The sequence below is a fragment of the Curcuma longa genome, chromosome 10 (assembly GCF_044706935.1).
Source record: "Curcuma longa cultivar G26 ecotype Majalengka, Jawa Barat chromosome 10, ITB_CL_G26_1.1, whole genome shotgun sequence".
NCBI classification, from domain to species: Eukaryota; Viridiplantae; Streptophyta; class Magnoliopsida; order Zingiberales; family Zingiberaceae; genus Curcuma; species Curcuma longa.
In genome coordinates, this window is record NC_133870.1 from 8,921,524 (window position 1) to 8,942,870 (window position 21,347).

General features: G+C 38.2%; 2 protein-coding genes across 2 annotated transcripts; both read right to left on the reverse strand.

Moving 5' to 3' along the window:
* Positions 1-262: 262 nt before the first annotated feature.
* LOC141836283 (protein ARABIDILLO 1) lies at positions 263-15,521 on the reverse strand. Its single transcript, XM_074723731.1, has 12 exons — positions 13,964-15,521; positions 13,721-13,879; positions 13,567-13,647; positions 13,349-13,480; positions 9,887-10,014; positions 9,570-9,657; positions 6,879-6,973; positions 5,485-5,548; positions 2,794-2,969; positions 2,015-2,236; positions 1,399-1,483; positions 263-834 (listed from the first exon to the last, which is right to left on the reverse strand). Exons 1-12 carry the CDS (start codon positions 15,350-15,352, stop codon positions 658-660), a joined length of 2,796 nt encoding a protein of 931 aa, XP_074579832.1. The 5' UTR covers positions 15,353-15,521; the 3' UTR covers positions 263-657.
* Positions 15,522-16,555: 1,034 nt separating this feature from the next.
* On the reverse strand, positions 16,556-19,328 carry LOC141836400 (cell number regulator 6-like). Its single transcript, XM_074723885.1, has 4 exons — positions 19,023-19,328; positions 18,776-18,890; positions 17,071-17,336; positions 16,556-16,975 (listed from the first exon to the last, which is right to left on the reverse strand). Exons 1-4 carry the CDS (start codon positions 19,131-19,133, stop codon positions 16,754-16,756), a joined length of 714 nt encoding a protein of 237 aa, XP_074579986.1. The 5' UTR covers positions 19,134-19,328; the 3' UTR covers positions 16,556-16,753.
* Between the last annotated feature and the right edge of the window lie 2,019 nt (positions 19,329-21,347).

The window sequence follows — 21,347 nt, forward strand, 5'->3', positions numbered from 1 at the left end:
CATTCCCTATTTAGAAAAAAATTCTTACAAATACATCATAGTTGAGGATTAAACCGTAAGTGTCTAAGTGACAACCTGAATATCCTATCACGGCACCATTGCTCCGAGGACAGAATGTGCAGAGGAAAGGGCTGATTAAACAAGTCAAATAACATGAATAAACTTGAAGATTAATTTTTGGACAAATAGTAGCAAAAAAAATTGACAGAAATGTAAAATATGATAATGTTTTTTGGACAAAACAATAAAATAAGGGTTGACTGGGAAGCAAAATATGTCTACGTCTGTCCCATTTGTTCTATAATCATACAAATACAAACATAACAATCACTACCGAAAAGTTGGAAATCATACATGTACTGGTTTCTTGAGCTACTTGCACCTTCTCGCACACGTCGAAATAAATATAAAAATAATAAAAGGCACCAAACCATGAAATGCAGACTACTCAAAGCTTACCAACACCACATTGACATAAACCCCAATTGGTTTCTTTTTTTTTTCATTTAACAATTGGGTCTTATTAAGTATATGAACCAGTGAATGACGAGCGTCGAGCACGGGAAGAAGGTTCATCGGCAACGTCAGAATATGCAATAGCAGAACTTAGGAAAACCCATGATAATGTACCCGACTATAACAGAAGTGTCTTCTAAATTATGTTGAAGCTGCTGACTGATGGTGTTCTAGATTCCTTAGAACTATCCTTGCGTACATTTTAGCTTCAATCGGGGCAGTGGCCGCTGCGGCAGAAGCACGAAGGACACGCGAAGCTCCAGCTTTCTGCAACAAGCCTGCGTGGTGCATTGCGTGCCGACCTCCGTGAATAGTGAACTGCATTTCAAGTAGATTAACAGGTCAAAAAAATGCAAATGGCATCGATAAGCCACACAAAAATAGCAACACATACTGTGCTTATATGCGAAAAGCATTCACCTATTCAGTATGTCTAGAGACAATAGATCAAGAAAATCCTAATAAGAAAAATATGAAAAGAAATATAGTAAAGTTGGATAAGCAGAGTTTTCCACGAGCTTATATGGACGAATACAACCGACAAAGCATAGCCTAGCTGCCCTCTCAAAAACAAAAGAGCAATGGTTGTCTGACCATGTCTCTATTTTGTCTGTTCTTTATCACTTGTCATTTCTGCAACTCATATTTGCGGCTCCAATTGCAAAACAAGAATATCTATGGTAAGGTCCAGAGATTCAATAAGTTTATGATTATAATGTTTGAAGAATATTAGTTCATTACAAAGTAATCCATCGGACATGCATTTCTAGAAAAGAATTAGTATGGTTAGGGAAAGGGAAGAAAGGCTGGAGAGCAGCAACAAAAAGCTGTGCAATATGTTCAACATAAATACCAAATACACCAGAAACATGCAGCAATTACCTGAACAAGAGCAAAAGCAGCACAGGCTCGAAGAATAGATGAAGGATTTCGAAGCATTGCAACATATCTCCCGATTTCAGCAGAACTGGAATATAATAACAAAAGGATACAGGCAAAGTAAATTAAGATTTCACACCTAGAGAAATCATGTAAACATGCAAAGTTGAAAAAGAAAAACATATAAGATTTCACTCATAATGAAAGAAAGCAGGCAGAATATATAGCAGCATAAATGACGGTAAAAAGTATGCCCAATCTAAACATCACTTCCAAGTTGAAGGAGATAGTCCTCAAAGCAAATACGGAAGCTAGTAAAAACACTAAATCATAGTCTGCAAAGCAAATATTTTATTATTTCATTTTGGCACAATAAGATTTTTTTAAAATTTTTGTAATTTTTTTTCTCAGTTGCAATGTGAAATATGAAATATTTTGTTGTTATATATATAATAATATAAATTAATATTAGTCATTCTTAACTAAATATGTTTCTCTTTTTTATTTCAACAGATTGATTATTATGTAATTCTTATTCATAGCTATGGCACCATATGTTACAGTTCGCATCCAAACCTACTTAAAAATTTTAAATTAGTAACAGGAATCAAATGCACACCTGCATCTCAAGTGCCCTGCTTCTTGTATTTGAACTGCTTCTACTACCTGCGCCAACGTTGCAGGAGTTGATGATGTAGCAGTCACTGAGAAAATGTGTGGATCTGAAAATGACAGCAAGAAATCTTCTATCTGCTTCAGAGCCATCCTTCTAGCACCATCGAAGTTAACACTCTTTGAAGAACCTTCTAGTAAAGAACCCACAAGTGCCACTTCATCCATTCTGTGAAACCAAGTCAAGCTCATGAGTATAGATGCAAACAATAGACACTTTAACATAACTACAGCAACACATGGAACTTAGCGCACAATTAAATGATCTTAAGAAATATTACAAACGTTATTGTTGAACATCTGAGAATGTTAAGTTAGATGCAGAGTTACTAAATATTTAGACGCACAAGCACAAAGGTGTAGCCTCATAGACCATTAAAATGATACAAAGTTAAAGGTAGTATACACTTGTTTAGTTGGTTCGTAGATATAATTAAACAATTGGATTCAATGATGATTAAGTACATGAGTATGAAGAAACTAGAAAAAAAAAATGGCATCTAATCACCTTGCATGGAGCTAGATGACAAGATAACTTCTCTACACAATCACAAAAATTTGTGACTTAAAGCTACCTGTCAATGCTGAATCTTGAAAAAAAAAAAACTTCTATTTGTTTGCTCTATATTAGGAAAATGTTCTCAAAATGCCAACGTATTAAATCTGCAAAAGTGGTTTAACAAAGAACCTGAATATCAGGAATGACCAAAAATAAAATTTTAGTACCTCCCATCAAACATGTAAGCAAGGGCCAGTGCAGCCATGAAACGAGCCATTTTTGATCCAGATGATGAACATAGTTGAACTAGAACTGGGACTCCCCCTTCTTCAATTATACGTAGAGCGTTACTAGAATTAAAAGCAAGATTCCAAAGTGCCCCGGCAGCAGTCTCATGAACATCCTGTGCACAAAAGGACTTGGCTGAATTGTACTTCCTTTATATTCTCCATGATGCTCAATGCTTCCTATTTTCTATTAGTTCAATAATTAAGATACAACCACAAGGGTTTACTTTGCAGACAAATTGTTACAGAAAAAAATAGCTTCACAACGTATTGACATTTATATCAAGTTGTTCAAATGCACGTTTCAATAATTATAAGAAGAGTAACTAGACTATTTCTTATTAGCCAAAGTGAAAATGAGAACAGCAGAATGCATAAGAGTTAGGCATGTTCGAATGCAGTCAAGGGATAGGTTAGGAGAATAAAGCACAGTTTTTGAGGTGCTTTACCTCGATAAAAAAAATTTAAGTGGATGGAGCTCACACACCTCTTCGGAGATTGGTTTTGGACAAAAATTATGTTCACCCCAATAGTCTCCAAGGAAGGGGGAAAGTCCTATTTACCCTATCCCTTTTGGTGCAATATGGAGTGGCAGGCAAGGCCACTATGACACTAGGAAATAAGCAAGATCATAGCAAGCATGAGAAAGGTCTAGGACTCTAGGTAAGTGCGAGTAGCTTCTACAGCAAAAGCAAGATCAACAAGCAGCAAGCACAAGTAGCAGCTATTGGTGAGGCATGAGGATGAAATAGTGCAAGGCAAGGTCAGCAGCCAATGGGCAAACTAGCAAGGTTCAGTGGGAAAGGCAGGGCGACAGTCATCATGCAGCTTGGCAGGCGTGGCAAGGGCAAGGCACAACAACACAAGTAAGATGAGGTCAATGAAGATAAGGATAATCTTGTAGGTGTCCCTTAGCGTTGGCACACTTGCATGGTACCAATACTGAGCTGTGACTGAGACTAATGATTCCAACACTGGATCTTTAAACCTTGGCTTGAAGCATAAGCTATAATTTCATATCATCTCAATCAGCATGAGCAAAACTTCTTGTTTTACTCGTTGAGTAAAACAAAGAGTAGGTGAACACAAAGAGATCACTAGTACGGGCCGAAACCATGATGTTACTAGGTAATACTGACCTTGTCTCATCCATATTGGATATTAGTCAAGACACAGACTTAAAACTCTGGAAGAAGAGGAGGCTTCAGCTGCAAAGCACAAGCTTCAGCTTCAAAAGTGAAAGGAGTATGAGAGAGGAATGCCGTGAGGATACTTTGGGTTTCAAAAGGTGGAGGCTTCAAATGCATACAAGAAACGTTAACTCCTTGGCGGACTGTGGAACATTCCAAGTGATGTGAAGGCTTCAACTCACAAAGAATGTGGAGGTACAGGAGGCGGAAGCAGCAGCAGCTACATCTGTGGACAGGAACCTTTGGCAGCTGTACCAGGAAGCTTCAGCACCTCGGCTAACAGAATAACTTACTATGTTCCTTCTTACGAGCAGAGGGAATAAAGTTAGGTTGCAAGGGTGAAAAGGGTGAGGCGTGAATTAGTTAACAAATTCATAACTTAAATAATTATATGGTACAAGGGGAGTTAATAAATTAACAAATAACTACGGTACATAAAATTTTAATATACATTACTTATGTGTATGACAAGTAAACAGATTAATAACTTGCTAACACACATTAAATATTAACAAGTTAGGCTTTGTAAATAAGTTTTATCAATACTATAGTCAAGTTATGAGGGTGTTAATAGTAGAGTTTTTTTAATTAATTAGATAATTAAATATATATAACTTTAAAAAAATCTTAAGTTACATTATTTAATATCAATAAACTTGAGAAATCATCCTGGGGCACTTCGACCAATGCTAAAATAAGCTAAGTATTAGCACGATATAATACTGAAACCATCTATCCAAAGATCAATACCCTGGCATGGTGTAGTACTTCAAATCTTGGTCAAAATAATGATGAATATTTGCAACTATGTTTATAATCTTGACACCCACTACAGATGGTCAATCAATGAAAACCATACATAAAAAAAAGGATAGTCCGGTGCACAAAGCTCCTGCCAATGTGGATCCTAGGAAAGATCTATTGTATGTAGACTTCCTCCGCATTTGCAAGAGGTTGTTTCCGTAACTCAAATCCGTGACCTTGCAAAGGGCAACATAATAAATTTTAAATGTACGGCATACCAAGTTTCCCATTGTTCAATTTTCATCAGGAATATTGTGCTCTAATAGTGTTGATTCTTGTTTCAACCAGAATGTTTTTGATAGTGCCTTGCAAAGTGCAGATTCTTCGGAGTCAGAATGGAAAAAAAAAAGAGCTCAATTCATAGTAGAATCAATTAATATGCCACAATCAATAGTCTGAGACAGGAAATGAAAATGTCATGTACGATTCACGGACACAAGGGCGACTATCAATTAAAATCCAGAAATTGCATCTCAAAGCTTTACATCATTCACTAGTATAAAAGAAAACTTCACTGTTGCATGTAAGTAAAAGTTACCTTGAATTAATATTTAGTAAAGGAAATACATTGAGAGCAGAAGGATGATAGAATAATATTAAACATAATTAAATGATTTCAAAGTAACATAATACTTACTTCGGTATCAGAACGTGCCAATGCAATTAAAGGTGCGACACCTCCTTCCCTTCCAATCGCAATGCTAAATACCAGACAAAAAATTAAATTACCAAAAAGGGAATTAGCAAGGAAAAAATTGAAAAACAGAAAAAGTAAATTGAGTTGGCATTTAATAAATTTGTTTAGCATGAAACAAGGTCAATGAAGCAGCCTAGTATTTAGCTCTAGTCCAGTTACTCTAGTTATTGGCACCAACATGGTTTTAGTATCAGTGATGTTGGCATTTAACGATTGGTATTTGCCAATTTTACTAAGAAGCAATACAGGGTTGTACTTTATAGTACCAATCAGTTCTTAGCAAGTCAAATTCTCTTTCAAAGACAGTAAGTCATAAAAGCAGTATATCATAGTTACGCTCCAGCCAATTTGAAGCCAGTAAAAGGGCAAGTGTTTAAATTCTTGGAGTCCAAGTTGGCCTATGTTAATTAAACAACTAAAAGAATCAAGATAATAGATAAAATGACTAGCATGAAATTTTTGTATGTGATGAAGAATGTGGTTGAAATAAAGAGAAAGCTTATAGAGTTTGCATTATTGTCATGTTCCTAATAGGTTAAAATAAAATTTTCAAGAATATGATACAACTTGAAAGATTTTATAGATCGGAGTGTTAGAATTTTAAGAAGCAATACTAATAAAAATATTAAGATCGATGTGTGGGGTCATTAGAACAACAAAATAAAAATTACTAATATTCTAGAGCAACTGGGTGGCTCCAATAGAAGATAAAATTATAGAAAATAGATTTAGGTGGTACAAAATTGTTTAAAGGCGACCAGATATTTGTATAGTATGAGTTGAATGTATTAAAAAAGAAGGCATAAGGAGTAGCAAGAGATTAAAGATTTTTTTAGTTACCATCATGAAACTACTAGATTTGACAATAACTAGTGATATGGCCAGCATGTAGCTATCCTCAAATAGTCAGGGCACAAGCAATTCAATGATGCTTAAATGGATGACAATTCATGGAATTCCTCAAAAAGGGATTGCATAGTCAACAAGCTACCCAGCCATCAACTCAATTTCTTGTTGCCTGCGTTATAGAGTCGCACTTATCAAGATTTGTAATCCTTAACCAAGAAAAGTGGATGGAAAAATATCTATAGCTGGCTTCATTACTAGAACTGGTAATCTTCACCAATCTCCTTTCTCTAAAGTGCATTATTGCTGTAAAGACCATAAGCCACTCTTTGATATTAAACATCAGATATCACATATTAGACAATACGAAAGAGTAACTAATCTCATGCATTGCTATGACCATTACCAAACACAAGCTGCATGTAACATTTCATCTATATGTAATTACAGAATCATCTGGAAACAGATAAGAAAACAGAATAAACTACCTATTAGCCTCTGAAACTGATAAACCCCACAAAGCCCCAGCAGCCCTTTCCTGCAGACCTTGGGAAGCATTTGAACAAGAATGTGCAAGAGCTACCTGAAAATTTCAACAAAATAAATAACACTGTCAAGATTTATTGTGAAACAACATTGCATCCTTCTGCAAAGGAAAAGCAGCTAGTGGGACAAATCAAAAATTTGCAACAGTGTTAAAGACAATTTGAATCTTCAAATCTAGGATCTACCAGGAAAAAATCTGTTACCTAAAAACCATTGTATCAATGTACAGAAATGAATAGCTACCCAAATGAAATAGAAGGTTTAAATTTAAGGGAAAAAGATAAAATTGAAAACAGATACTGTAGCCCTTGTCACAGAGTTCATCTTCCAGCAAATAAGAAATTCAAGAGACTATCATTTGTAGATTAGAATGGCGTGCTCATGCAGTCAAAAGAATTTCTAAGTTTTATGGTAATATACCGTATTAATCTTCTTCCATGTTGACAACATTAATCTATTCAGCATCCCTTCTGTGTCCAGCATCCCTTCTAGCGCCTCTTGTTATCACTTTAGTTTAGGATTCTTAGGAATTTAAACAATATATTTCATAACGTCCATTACTCATTGTTGATACTTTCATTTACTTGCGATACTTGATATTTAGTGACAATAATTATTGAAAATTTTCCTTTTTTTTAGAGGTGGCATGCAATTGAAAGATGATAGCATTTGCTATATTTCTATTTTAATCCACAATTCGTAATTGCTTCATAACTCTTGTATATAGTTCAAATGAACTAGAGTCTTATATTTAATTGCAGCGTTCTTGTATAGTTCTTGTGAATAATAAATCTCTTGTATAGTTTTTATAAGTTTTATTTTTTTTTTGTATAGTTTGATTTCCTATAAATCACTTTATATTTGTTAATTTGAATTTGTATTGGAATAGTAAAAAAAACTGAAATCCTCAAAGTACCCAAAAAAACTGAAATCCCTAAAACTCGAACCAGACCAAAAATTTTGGTAGAGTTCAGGTGGATACAACCGCAGATCCAATCTTAAGTTCACTTATGACAGTCTGGCTAACAGTCTTATGCTAGTTACAATGCATTATACCAACACAATTAACAATTTGGGTGTGTCTGAACACTTAAGACTGTATAACATTGCATGTTTGGTACGATGTATGCAATGCACGTTTAGTGTGACATCCATGCAATCTATCACCTCCACAACTCTTGTTAGTGATGGAGAAGCCGTTGTGTGATATAGTTGTTCTATTGTTGCATACATGTTGATTATGAAACATTATCGGCAGCATTGGTTATACTTCCTCATTGTATTTCCTACTTTTCACATTTGTGCTTAGTTTGTTTTGCCTCCAGTACCAGTGGACGTCAAATTAGTTTTGCTAGTAGTTTGAGGTTATTGTATTTCCCAATTAGATATAATGCTATGTTCTACTTAATTTTGCTCTAAAACTAGCAACTAGTAGTCGTTTCTTTAAAGGTCATGCACAATGGACTACATCTATTGTTAGGTGGATTCACCCAGGACTGGATGTGAGAAAACTGATTGTTTCTATCAGATGATATCGGTCAGAACATCAAGTTTTTTATGCAGTAAAGAAAAGTTGTAGCTTTCATCAACCTCTGATATCAACCTTTTACAGTAATTTTTTCCTCGATGATGTTTGAATTCCTTGTGCTAGCATATTATGGAAGCCAAAAAAGAAGTCTGGGTTACTATAGAGAACTAAAATTAGTGCGTCGAATGGATTCATCCCCATCAAGAAATTGCTAGGGTTGTTACTTTTCTGTTATCAAAAATGAACTAGAAAAACTCCTCAACATAAAGAGTGTTGCTAAAGGACTAGTATAACCTTGCCAAAGGACTAGTATAACCATGCCATCTTGGAGATATATCCATCCATACCACCAAATTTGCACTTAGGAGAACAATAATTTCCTATGAATACTAGGAAGCCTAGCAAGTGTCAACTGAAAGAAAAGTGCTTCATTGGATAAATAATAGTTCTGATGGCCATCAAGGGTGCAGCTTACGGAATATTCATCCTTTCTGCAAAGGATTGCTGCACAAAGATGCCACAAGAATAGCAAAATCAGACCTCAGTATAGCATTTGAAGTACTGAGCAACATCCAGTTTCCAACAAGTTGATATTTACTTCATCAAGAAGTTGCTAGGGTTATTACTTGTCTGGTTTCATAAAATCAAAAATGCCTTAATATGAGAAGCGCTTGCACATGAGATAACCAATATGATACATGGGCATATATAGACTCGCTAGCAAACCTTAAATTTACAACTTATAGCGTGGGATTGAACCCCTAGATCAATAACCTATTAATCTAACACCTAGCATTTTCAATATACACAAAGCACATATATCATTTAATTAATACATATCATATTGTGTCCATCAAAATTAAACTGTTTAAAAATGGTTCCAAATAATTGGGAACTGTGATAGGCACAGCACGCACACCCTTTCTATCAATTTAATTATACGTGTCTTCAGAATTTTAATGTTATAAAGGAAAAATCATATAACACTAGCATCATTACAAAATATTTGTAAATATAGCATCCAAAGAGAGAAAGAGAAATGGATCCTTAAAATTTTTGTAACAGGAGATGCAAAAAAAGACACTGGATGATTAAAGAGATATACCAACGCTTCGACTCCACCAACTAAAGCAATGGCTTCTCGATTCCTATCATCAAAAGATAAATTCCATAAAGCACCAGCAGCTTCTTGCCTGGGTAAGTGACAAAAGAAAATTACTATTATACAAATCATTGGTAATGTTGAAAAATTGGTGTTCTGAAAAAAAATGAAAATAAAAAGCCTCATATTAGAATGAAATATATATTAGATGTACAAAGCAAAGAGATCGGATATATGTGAAGCATATTTGTCTGATACAACATAACAATTCAGAAAGTCGAAGATGACTACTGAGAAGTTTGATTCAAAAATACAAATACCTTACACCTTCATTTTGAGAATAAGTTAACTGCACTAGCGCCTCAAGTGCACCTGCCTCTTGGCCAACAGTGGCATTGTTGCTGTTACTGTCGCCATGGGCTGCCAAATTAGCCAAAGCTCGTGCAGCCTAAGATAAGGGGAAAAATTAGAGGGATCCTACAATCTCAAATTACACACCATTAGGATAAACTAAAAGCTTCTACAATAACCCATGTTTTAAAAGGACTTCTAGCAAAAGAATACAGAAACCCTAGATACAATAAATGCTAGTCAGCAACATAGGTCTAAATTAAAAGTCCTTAGGTGGCTTGAATCATTGGTCCCAGAAAACAAGCCAATATAATCAATGCAAACAAAAGAGAGTAATATTCCCAATTCCAAAAAGTTCCCACTTTTATTTCTATCGTGTTATTTTACATATTTCAGGGTGGTGATGGCAAGGTACTACAATTTTCAGAATAATAACCTGAGTGATATTGCATATGTTCTATTTGTGTCCATTTGTGATGCTAGCTTTTTATAAACTTATTTTGTTACCGAGAACATCTTCGTTGAAACATAAAAAATAGGTTATTATCTCCATAAGTGACTGGCGGGGTGTGTATATACATAAAGTTATAATACGTACAATAAACCACACCCCAAGAAAAAAGGGTGTTAATGTTTTTTGATGCTTCATAAATTGACTAACTGTAACTAGTCACCCTACTCTAGCTACAATAAAATAAATCATCTTAATGGCAAGTTGTATCAAATTATGCTTCTTTGACCAATTTTTATTTGAAATAATTATAATTAGACTTCCTACCAAGTAACTTTGCCGTTCTAAAATAAATAGTGTATTCCCTCTATCATAAAAAGTGATCTTATGAACCATAAACCATTAATTATTTCCTAGCATGGTCAACCAAGGACTTCAGTTATATAGTGAGTTTCCAGATATTTTACCTCAATTGTACCTTTTACAATCAATTGAGGAAGAGGGAGATCAAAGAAGGTTTGGTTAGCAATGATAAAACAACATAAAATTCATCTAAATTTAGATGAGAATGTATTAGGGAATAGAACATATTCATGTAGCCGAACCCACTTAATGGGATAAAGACTTGGTTATACTGTTGTTGTAATTGTACCATCTACATGGGCACCAATCAAGAGAATCTCACTAACGTAGATGGTTGGAAGAGCAGCACACAAGAAGTATTTATGGATCTGGTACCACAAAGACGTCCTATGTTTGACAAGAAATTATTTTTCTTTATTGTTTGGGCCATACATTATTTATAAACGAGATTTTGTGTTTTTTTCTCAGTATATGGATTTTTCCTCATCTTGATGATTTGTAGAGGCACAGGTGTAGCAACATATTAATTGGTGGTGAAGAGAGGAATTAGTGTTAACCATGTGGTGTCTAGACCAGGGCAGGGAAGTGCTGGTCAGTCAGAGATACAGTCCCTTAATACATGGGGCTTCTTAAAGGTGTGTGCATAGCAGGTGGGCATCTGAAGATAAAGGACTGGTGGTGAGTTTCTACTAGATGGTGACGAAGTGAGAAAGGAAAGATGTAGAAAAGCATGTCGAGAAAGTGGAAAATGTTCACTAAAATAGAAAAAAAAAATTAATCTAAGGAGATGGAAATTATGCATTCTAAATGGTAAACGCATGTTCTCAGTGGCGAAAATAGAAAATGGGTATGTGTTAGAGAAGATTATGGAAATAGTATTTGCAAGAGACACAATCACGACACCCTTAGGAGGGCAAAATATGTGATTTGATGAGTTTCAGTCTTAATGATAGGATGTTGGAATTGTGGTGTGCCACAGTTAATGATGAGTGATGGTTAGCAAATAAACAAGGTATGGATTGTTGTCAAGAGAAGAGAACAGATCGACTGAGAAAGGGAAGACGACAAGATGAAGAGAGATAAGAAAATAAAAATAAAACTGGGGGAAGAAGGAGAGGAGAAAGATCAAGGTAAATAACCAGAAGGTTAAGAAGAGGACAAAGGAAGGATAACCAAGAAAATTTGGTGCCAAATAAAAGACCAAAGAAGAAAGTAGGGGGGACTCACAATTCAACCACACCAACGACATGCATCGCAAACCAACACCACTGTTAATCACATAAAATTTAGAAAAAGCCATGTTGGGTGCCAATATCATATTTGCGATGGATACAACTACTGACTCTCATTAACATGGAGTTCAACCATTAGACGACTTTAAACATTACTGAGGCGACCTTTTAATAAATGTTAGGGCAAAAAATCAATACCCAGTGTAACATTAACAACTGATCATGCATAGATCTTTGAGGCGAAGGGTGGTTTGCCTTGCGGTGGTTGTGCATGACAACTACAGGAACAAGAAAACAGTGGCTGAGATAAGGATGGTGGGGCAATCCATGATAGTGAAAAGACTGAAAAGTGTGAACATTTAACCTTGGAATGGTGGCTCCAACAATGAAGGGCGATAAGCTACATTGTGGTGTCAGCCTTGTTAGTGGATTAGGCAGTGTGCACCGTGCAAGGCTTGCAAACTGTTGTGACGCAATCAACATGTCTACAAATAAGCCACATTGGTTGGGATGGTGAAACTCCTAATCAAGCATGATATGAGGTCACAGCCTTAATCACTTGTAAAAAGATAGTTGAGGCCAAATGGAGAAGTCTGTAATTGGCAATAACAAGATCGTACAGATTGCACAAATGGCCAAGAAAATATAGACAAAGGAGTTAGGAAGTGAAGAGAAGAGGAAGAAGAAAGAAAAGAGAGAAGATGAATTCAACTCCAATACCACTTTATGTAGACCCACCAAGAAGGAGAAGAGAGAAAGATGTGAGGGAATAGAAGGGTGAAAGAAAGAAGAGATGGAAGAAGAGAGGAAGAAAGGGAAGAGAAAGGATATCCACAATTCATAACCAAAATATGGTGTCGGATACACCAACAAGACGCCTTGTATATGAATTAGGAAAGGATTAAAAACTGAATCCACTAAACAAAGACACTATCTTTTACAATTACTAAAATAATCCTACAAACTAAAATCCTATTCCACCCATCTACTCCATAATGAAAAGAAAGTGTATGTACACAACTTTCTTTTAAAAGTCCAATTGACTACATCTTTGTTGTATGTTTAAAGTTGCAATGAATAGATCAACACAAGGGGTGTAGAAACTTTCTTTCTTGGATAAAATTGCAATAAGATCCTGCTAATCTTGCTGATAAAAAACAGAAGCAATCAACAAAATGGCATGGATTGTCATTGTTTGAACTTTTTCCTTGGGATTGCTCAGATTGTTTCAAATTTTGAGATGTGACATATAACAATTTTGTATAGCTCCAAGCGATGCAGTTTGATGACAGGAAATGTGTTGCTTTCTCACAAGGTACATTGAGATTATCCTCAAGAAAATGCAAGAAAAACATAAAAGAACAAATGTAATTTGCTGCTCAGACCTGTTCTTGGACTCCTTCAACTTTGCATGATTTAGCAAGTGTCACCAGTGCACAAACACCACCAGCAACCGCAATCTCCACACTGCACTTGTCATCGGCAGCCAGATTCGCAAGCGCACCTGCAGCTCGTTCCTAATTTGAGAACATGTGTACTTAAGTAGTTTTTTAATAATTGGTTTTATGTTAAACTGGCAATAGACCAGATAAATGAAGCATACTAGAACTCCATCTGCTCCAGACTGCCACTTAAAAATAAGATCCACCAGGGCTTTAACTCCTCCAGCTCCAGCAATAGCTGCCTGAAAACAAAACAACAATTGTTACTGAATAAGCCAACTGCGTAAGGCACCAAATGCCCATTGAACAGCAGACCTTATGCTCCTCTCCAACAGAAAGGTTCCAGAGCCCCCCAGCAGCTTCTTCTGCAACCAATCTGTTTGAGGATCTTGCAAGATTGGCTAAGATACCAATTCCCCCTTCATCAGCAACTGCTTTTGCAACTTTGGAATTCACTGACAAGTTTGCAATAGCCTACACATTTACAAACACAAATAGACAAAATAGAATCAAGGCCAGAGTTCTTAAAGTATCAATGATGTCAACCCAAAGTTCAACCTTTGCAGATTCAGACTGTACACCCTCCCAACAAGATCGAGCAAGTTCCAAAAGCAAAGGTATTCCACCATTTTGCATCACTGCTTCTGCTCTTGCAGGTTCCACTGCAGCATTCTCATCCTCAGTCACTACAAATGTGGCCAGACCTGTTGCTGCTCTCTCCTGCACATCCTCCTGTGAGCTTTTTGCTAATCTTAGCAACATTGAAGCCCCTTGTCTCAACCAAAAATCATCCATCCCGTGTGGATTACTCTCTGCTATTCGAAGAAGCGAGTGTGAGAGGATCCACTCTAGCCAGATCATGATGTCATTCAGATTCTTATCCTCATTCTGAAAATTTCTCCATTGCACAAATATAGTTTGTTCATTCAGAACTGATCCCTTGAACAGAGAAATAATTCCCCTTAAAACATCAGTAAACTGGGTAAGTAGAAGCTTCCCCTTAGTGTTGATGAACGTGCTGGGATTTCGGCTCCCTTCCTCATCAACCGCAGAACAGTTGAGAGCACAGAGTACCTTCAGATTCTTTGATGTGGAGAGAAGTCTTGAGACAGCATTAGCAGAAACATCAGTTCTCGAAACATCCAAACCGATCAGGTTTGGAAGGTTACCCCAAGATGAGGAAGCTGTAGCCCATTGTATATTCCTTGAGCCAGCTATCGAGAGAAACCTCAGTGATACTACATTCTCTAGGGCAGCCTCATCAACCTTTCCACAATCCAAAAATGCAATCTCTGACAATTGCGGACAGTGTCTCACGAGGGCATTGATGGCTTCTCCATTAACATCCCGTATTCCAGAGAGACGCAACCGCCTCAGTCTAGTGCAGCACATAGCGACATGGCGGATTGCATCACTGGTTACTCGCACGCAGGGATCTGGGCCGATCTGGAGGCTCTCGAGGGCCTCGTGGCGCGCGGCGATCACAGAAAGGGTGGCATCCGTTATCTCACCGCAGTAATCCCCAGCAATTTCCTGAAGGCCGCGCGCCTGTAAGTTGATGAGGGCGGAAGCGGTCTTGGACCCATGGAAGCGGAGTCGGCGCAGGTGGACGCATCGCCCCGCAAAGGCAGCCATAGTGTCGGGCTCGCAGCGGTGGGCGCGGAGGTCAAGAGACGTCCAGAGGCACGGGGAGGAACCAAGGAGGCGCCAGGCGCGGCAACTGGAGCCGAGACTCGCGCGGTCGCGGTAATTGAGTCGGGAAAAGAGCTGCACCACCGTGTCGTCCGGTAGGGCAGTCCAGTCCACGGCGGCATCGTCGGCGCAGCCGCCGCGGGCCCAGGGGCGGGGGATCTCGCAATGATCGGAGGACTCAGCGAAGGGTGCCGAGACGGCGGCCCTCTCCTTGTCCTTGGAGTGGGAACCTCGCCGCCGCACCCTCCGGCTCATGGCGAGCCAGCCAACTCTCGATCAGAATCCTGTCGTTTCAATCAGTTCTTGCGAGATCACCATGCGAAATACTAGGGCAGGAGCATGCAAATCGTAGGTGGTCCTGGTCTCGTTCGATCAAATTCGTTTCTAGGGTTTGCCGAGCAATCGGTTGGAGTGATTGAGGAAGCTGGGGCGACGGTCCTTTATGCCCTCATCATTCGCAAATGGAAAAAATATATAACGATATTATCTTCAAACAAAACCTAAAATACCTAATTAATATCTAAATTAAAATTAAAATTAAAACCATAATAAATAAACATCTTCTCTCATTAAATTCTAAAAAATAAAAAATAAAAACATCTTCGCTAATTCTTTGTTTCATTATCTCTTCGCATTTTGAGTGCATGTTGAACAAATCCCAATTATGGATTAGGTCTATCTTAAAGATTTGATATTCTGCATGACCCGTACTACGTGACTCCATGAGCGACATAGCCGCCATTGCCACCGCCCTCGCCGCACTGTCCGGCCACCACCGGCCAAGGCACGATCGACGTGTCACTCGTCGGCGCTTCAGTCGACGCCAGATTCCAACCAAATTGTGGCTGGAATTCGGCGCAATTTGGTCGGAACGCGATCGGCAATAGCGCGCGCCGATTTTCGACCAAATCGCGATCTGATTTCGATCAAATCACGGCCGAAAACTGTCGATCGCGTTCCAACCAAATTGCGTCGGACTGTTGGTCGCGTCCGACCAAATTGCGCTGGATTTCGACTACAATCCGGCAGAATCCGATATTGACCGACGCGCCGCGAGCGACACATCGATCGCGCCCAAGCCAACGGCTGACGGTAATCGGACGGCACGGCAAGGGCGGCCGACAACGGCGGGAGTTGAGGGCAAAATACTGTGCATTTCCACATTTGGATGGTCAGATCTAACGCGTGATGGACGGTGGATCGCATAACGCTCACGAGCGCGCATGAGGACGTCGTGCAGAATATCAAATCTGGTATATCCCATTGTCTTTAATATCATCCTTGTTTGCTTCTTACACCAACAACAGTTTACCATACGGATCGTCACATTGATTTCCTTAATACAATTGAGATGTAAACCCAAACTAATTCTGAAGCGGGACGACCTTCCCTCTAATACTTTGAGGTGCACATCCTACACTTGAATCGTGTTGCTCTGAACTGTGACATGTTTAATTACGATCTAAACTTGAATCGTTTGATAAGAGAGATAAAATTTATCTGCTACACAGAATAGTTATGCCATGTTTAACTTGTGTTCAATTGTTGAAGCAATCAAGTGGCAGACCTGCCGTTACATTACAAACTTCCATCTTTTTTCACGGCAAAACGAAAAATGTTCCTCTCCTTTATACCTTATGCTTCAGGTTTCTGGAACTATAACTCCTGTGTTTCAAATTCTTCGTGCCGGTTCTGCTGGGGATCAGTCTCGGAGACGGCCGAACTACGACTGCTCATTTCCTGCACGGGTGGTGGGTTAACAGTAGTCATCGGCGCAGCAAGGTTATCGGACAAGTGACCCTTCATTTCCCGGTGCTCCTGGCAGATGGCACACCAATGCATGCAACAATGGACAGCACAAGGGTCGCATGGAGAGTTCTGTAAGCAAGCAAAAAAACCAAAGAAACTTAAGATGACAAAGATTTCTCGATGCAAGCATAAATCTAAAGGAGGAGAACAACAAAAGAATTCACCTTGAGGTGGTATTTCTGTTGCAGTGATTTCCTCACTATACCAGTATAGATACCACAGATCCACCATGCAAAGACCAATCCTTCTCCAATCAAAAATGATGTTTCTGGGTCAATACCATGGAAAACTGCAGTAGCGGCAGCCAGTGCAATACCACCTTCGACACACAGAGCATGGCAAATGCAAGGACTTGTCCATGGAACGTCTTCCCTAAGCCTCTCAACATTGCGCCCAAATAAGACACAAGGACAGAAAAGCCCAGTCCAACCTGGCATTCAAAAGGCTTCCAGCTAAATTATCAGCCATTGTAGACAATACAATGATCTATAAGACTATACCCATCGATGAGCCATTGTTAATATTTTCAATCAACCATTACAAGATAATATATGCATATAACTAGCATTGTAGAATCAGAAATGCTCCTTTCTAAAAGCTGACAATATATCGTTTTATGTCATCCTAAAATTATTAGTTTAAAGTAAGTATTTCTTCATTATGTCAGTTTCCACTCTTTTGCTTCCATTTTCTAATGCATTTTGCATCTTCTCCTGGTTTCTATTTTACAGTTATAAATGAACCGGTCAATTTATGACAATGAAACAAATGTGATTGTAAGAAGTGATTGTAAGAAGTTAAAATGTTATGAAAGTGGATGATAGTTTTGGGAACAAAAAAAAGAAACAGTCTCTCAGTTATTTTTACAGTAGTAAAAACGGGTTCATGATGAAATAGCTGACCATTATTTAATCTAGATATCATTTTGGTGTGCTATTTAGTTTCCTGTTAATTTCAACAGGAGGTCAGTTTTTTAATTGTGTTATGTGGAATATAACCATCAAACATGGATTTCTTGCATCTAAGGTCTTCAAAAGGAGACAAAATCAACCGAAATAAGGTATCTCCCCCATAATCTTGTACCATGAAAGAAATAAAAGGGCAACATGTGATTTAAGAATGTCTACTAATTGCCAATAACTATCTCAGTGTGGGTAAAAAATATGTAAAAGACAATATTGATAGGAAACAAAACTTTACTCAGGGACTAGTGTGTTTCTGTGAAGTGAGAGTGTCCCTTCTTGGATGACACGAGCTTCAACTCACTTCAACATGGTATTAGAGTCTGCTCATGCTGCTATAGGGTCAAGGGGGAGTTTTGAACTTGGAGCTGTACACCACTCTAATAGTCCCACATGGGAGTATGTTGGATCCTTCAAGTTGTCACATGAAGGGTTGCCACCTCACAAATGGCTAATCATTTTAGCATGTCAGCCTACTATGAAAGTTTTAGACTTACATATAAAATTTAATTTGAATGAACTTGTTCTTTATTGGTAAACTTTTGATTTGCTTTATACGTAGCAGTTCCAAAATCTTTAACAAACCTTGTTTCCCCTACATAAACCCTCCATAAATACTAGGATTCATATTCTTTTATATCCTGAAGTGTTCTATTATTCTTTATTGAGAGAAATAGAACAGTAGATGTCTGCTCTTCAATGATTTGGTCAATCGTCTATTCAGCAGCAGACCAATGAGGTAATGTTATAAAAAACAATATGAACAATCACATCATATGTTATTAAAAGCAATACGAACAATTTAACAAGATACAGAAAAGTAATACTAGATCCAAAGGTAGATATCATTCTAGGATTTTGAAACATGTAGCTTTCGGATAATCAATCATGAACAAAGAGGGCTTACAGCTCTCCGGATCCTCAGCACAACCACAGATCCCAGTCGTCCACGCCTCATCAGCAGGTGGGTTGTAGTTTTCAGGAAGGGGTTGTCCGCACTCGGCACATCGTCGAACCTCCAACTGATCAAACAAGAAAAATACAATACTCATCGCCATCACCAAATCTACCAAAATCTGAGACAGATCTTGAAGATGACAACAAAAATTAACAAAATTCAGCCTCCCGCTCGAGCCACACGTTACAACCCTAACCTGCGGAACACGAACGGGCTGGTTGAGCTCTCCAGGGCGGATCTCCTCCAACGGCGCGTCCTGATCCTTAGTGAGCTTCACGTACCTCGACGGGACCGGCTCGTCCGACATCTTCAGGAAGGCAATGGAATACGTGAATGCGCGTCAGATCTCGTGTCCCGGGCGACCAGATATCCGAGAATCCGAGAAAGCGTATACAGATCGAAGCAAGAAAACGCTAGATTGGGAGGAGAGATCTGGAAATGTCGGTGGGGCGAATGGGCGATCTGCGTCGCGCATTCACCATTCGGTGAACAACTTCGTAGATTGAACTGCGAAAGCCAAATAAACGGCTCTGCGATGATCATCTTCATATAGTCGTAATTTTTTCCTGGGGGTTACTTCATCGACTCGATAACTTTGTACTTTTGCATGAAAGCCCTTACAAAACTAATTATTGAATCCTCGTAGAGTTTAATGGTTTCTTCTTTGAAGACCAATTGATTCAACTAACTTACTCTTTCATTTTGTCTAATCCGTCCCCGGGGCAATGGTGCAACGGTAGGACATCCGGATTCTTTAATCCCCAGCTAACGTATTTGTAGGAATTGATAATCAAAGGATGCTGGGCATCTATTGGACGATTTACCCTGGTGGTCTCAGAGATGTTACTGGGATTATCATTTTTTTTTGTCTAATCCAATCCACTTAAATTATTTAACGTAATAGATCAATCTAATAAATTCAATATGTTTCTGTTTGAGATCGCCTTCTAGATAAATCGTCGGCCACCTGGCTTATAGGTCGACGATCAAGGTGGAACCCACGAACAACGAAAAAAAGAACGACATACTCTGACATGCCATCAAACACTAAACTGCAATAGAGAAGAAGAGGGTGCAAACGGAGGTCAGGGGTACCCTAACTTAACCACTCCGATGCTTAAGTCAGATCCTCACTCCTGAGATGGAGAAGAAAATATGAGACGGTAGAAAGAAGTAGTATTTGTTGATTCTGTGCGCACGCATACCTATATTCACGAGAGACAAGGATTTATATAGACTTATAAAAGAGAAAAATGAGAAAAATATCTTATCTTAGTTAAGAAAAATATTTCTCAGTGGAGATTTTGTCAAAAGATATATCTCGTCTGAGTAAGGAGAGCATCCCTTCGACACTACGATAGTGAAGAGTTTTATCACTCATATCTGATGCGGCGTCAAACTGTGTCATCATGCAACATTAATGGGGTAGACGAACTGCCCAATATATCATATGATTACATGTGTCTTCTGGCGGTGGCGTGCCTAGCTAAATGAGAAAATACAGAGAGCAAAGTCGGTTGAGTATGGTATAAGGCACTAAGTAGGCGGAGCACGGGCAACAGAGAACTCGAAATCGAGGTCAACTGAGATGAGTCATGAGGCTAAGACAAGGTTTGATACAATTGGGAGAAGACTTGGTGGAGCGGCTTGGACTCGAAGATCAAAGTCGGGTGTTGCACCAGATTTGAGTTTTGAGAGAGGTTTGGTGTGGGATCCGACCTGAGCTAGATGCTAAGTCGAGCATTAGATCTTGGTTTGTGCAGGTTGTCAAGTCGGGGCCCAACCACCTAGGAGCATGAGCGCAAAATGAAGCTAGGGCTCAAGACCCAGCCAGTCAATCTTGGAGTCCAATTTTTTGTCTGCATGTCATCTACTAGGATTGGATCTTAATCTTATAGATTAAATCATACCGACCTATAACACAATATAAATTGCCGGCTCTAATCAATTTCTTAATCTTGGCATGCATTGGATGTCTAAGTTGAATCGAAACAAAATCAACTTGGGTGGAACCAAGTGGGACACCAATTGATCTCGACTTCTACCCAACATAAGAATTGACTTAATTGATTTGTGTGATCGTTGCGCATAAGCTCAATCCATTTGAACGAATATAAAATAACAATAAAAACAAATAAAATACATATTTAAAACTTAGAAATACTAAAAAGAATAAGTGGGAATTATAATAAAATTTTAATTTTCGAACAACTTAAGGGATAAAGAATAATATAAAACGAAACTCATATCAATTAAACTTTCCAAGATACGTTGGATTTCACAAGTATCTCTCTCTCAGAGAAAACACATTGATGGTAATGGTTTAGTGGAAAAACAATAATGACCATTTCATTGAAATATATTTTAATAATTTTTTACGTTTATTAACAGAAAATATAAAGGACATGGATACTGATAAAGGCAAAAATACCGTAGTCATTAATGGGCAAACGAGTATGTTTAAGTTTATTTGATAATGAGTCAAGCTAAATTAAATCTAATTGATTTATTTAGATAGCTC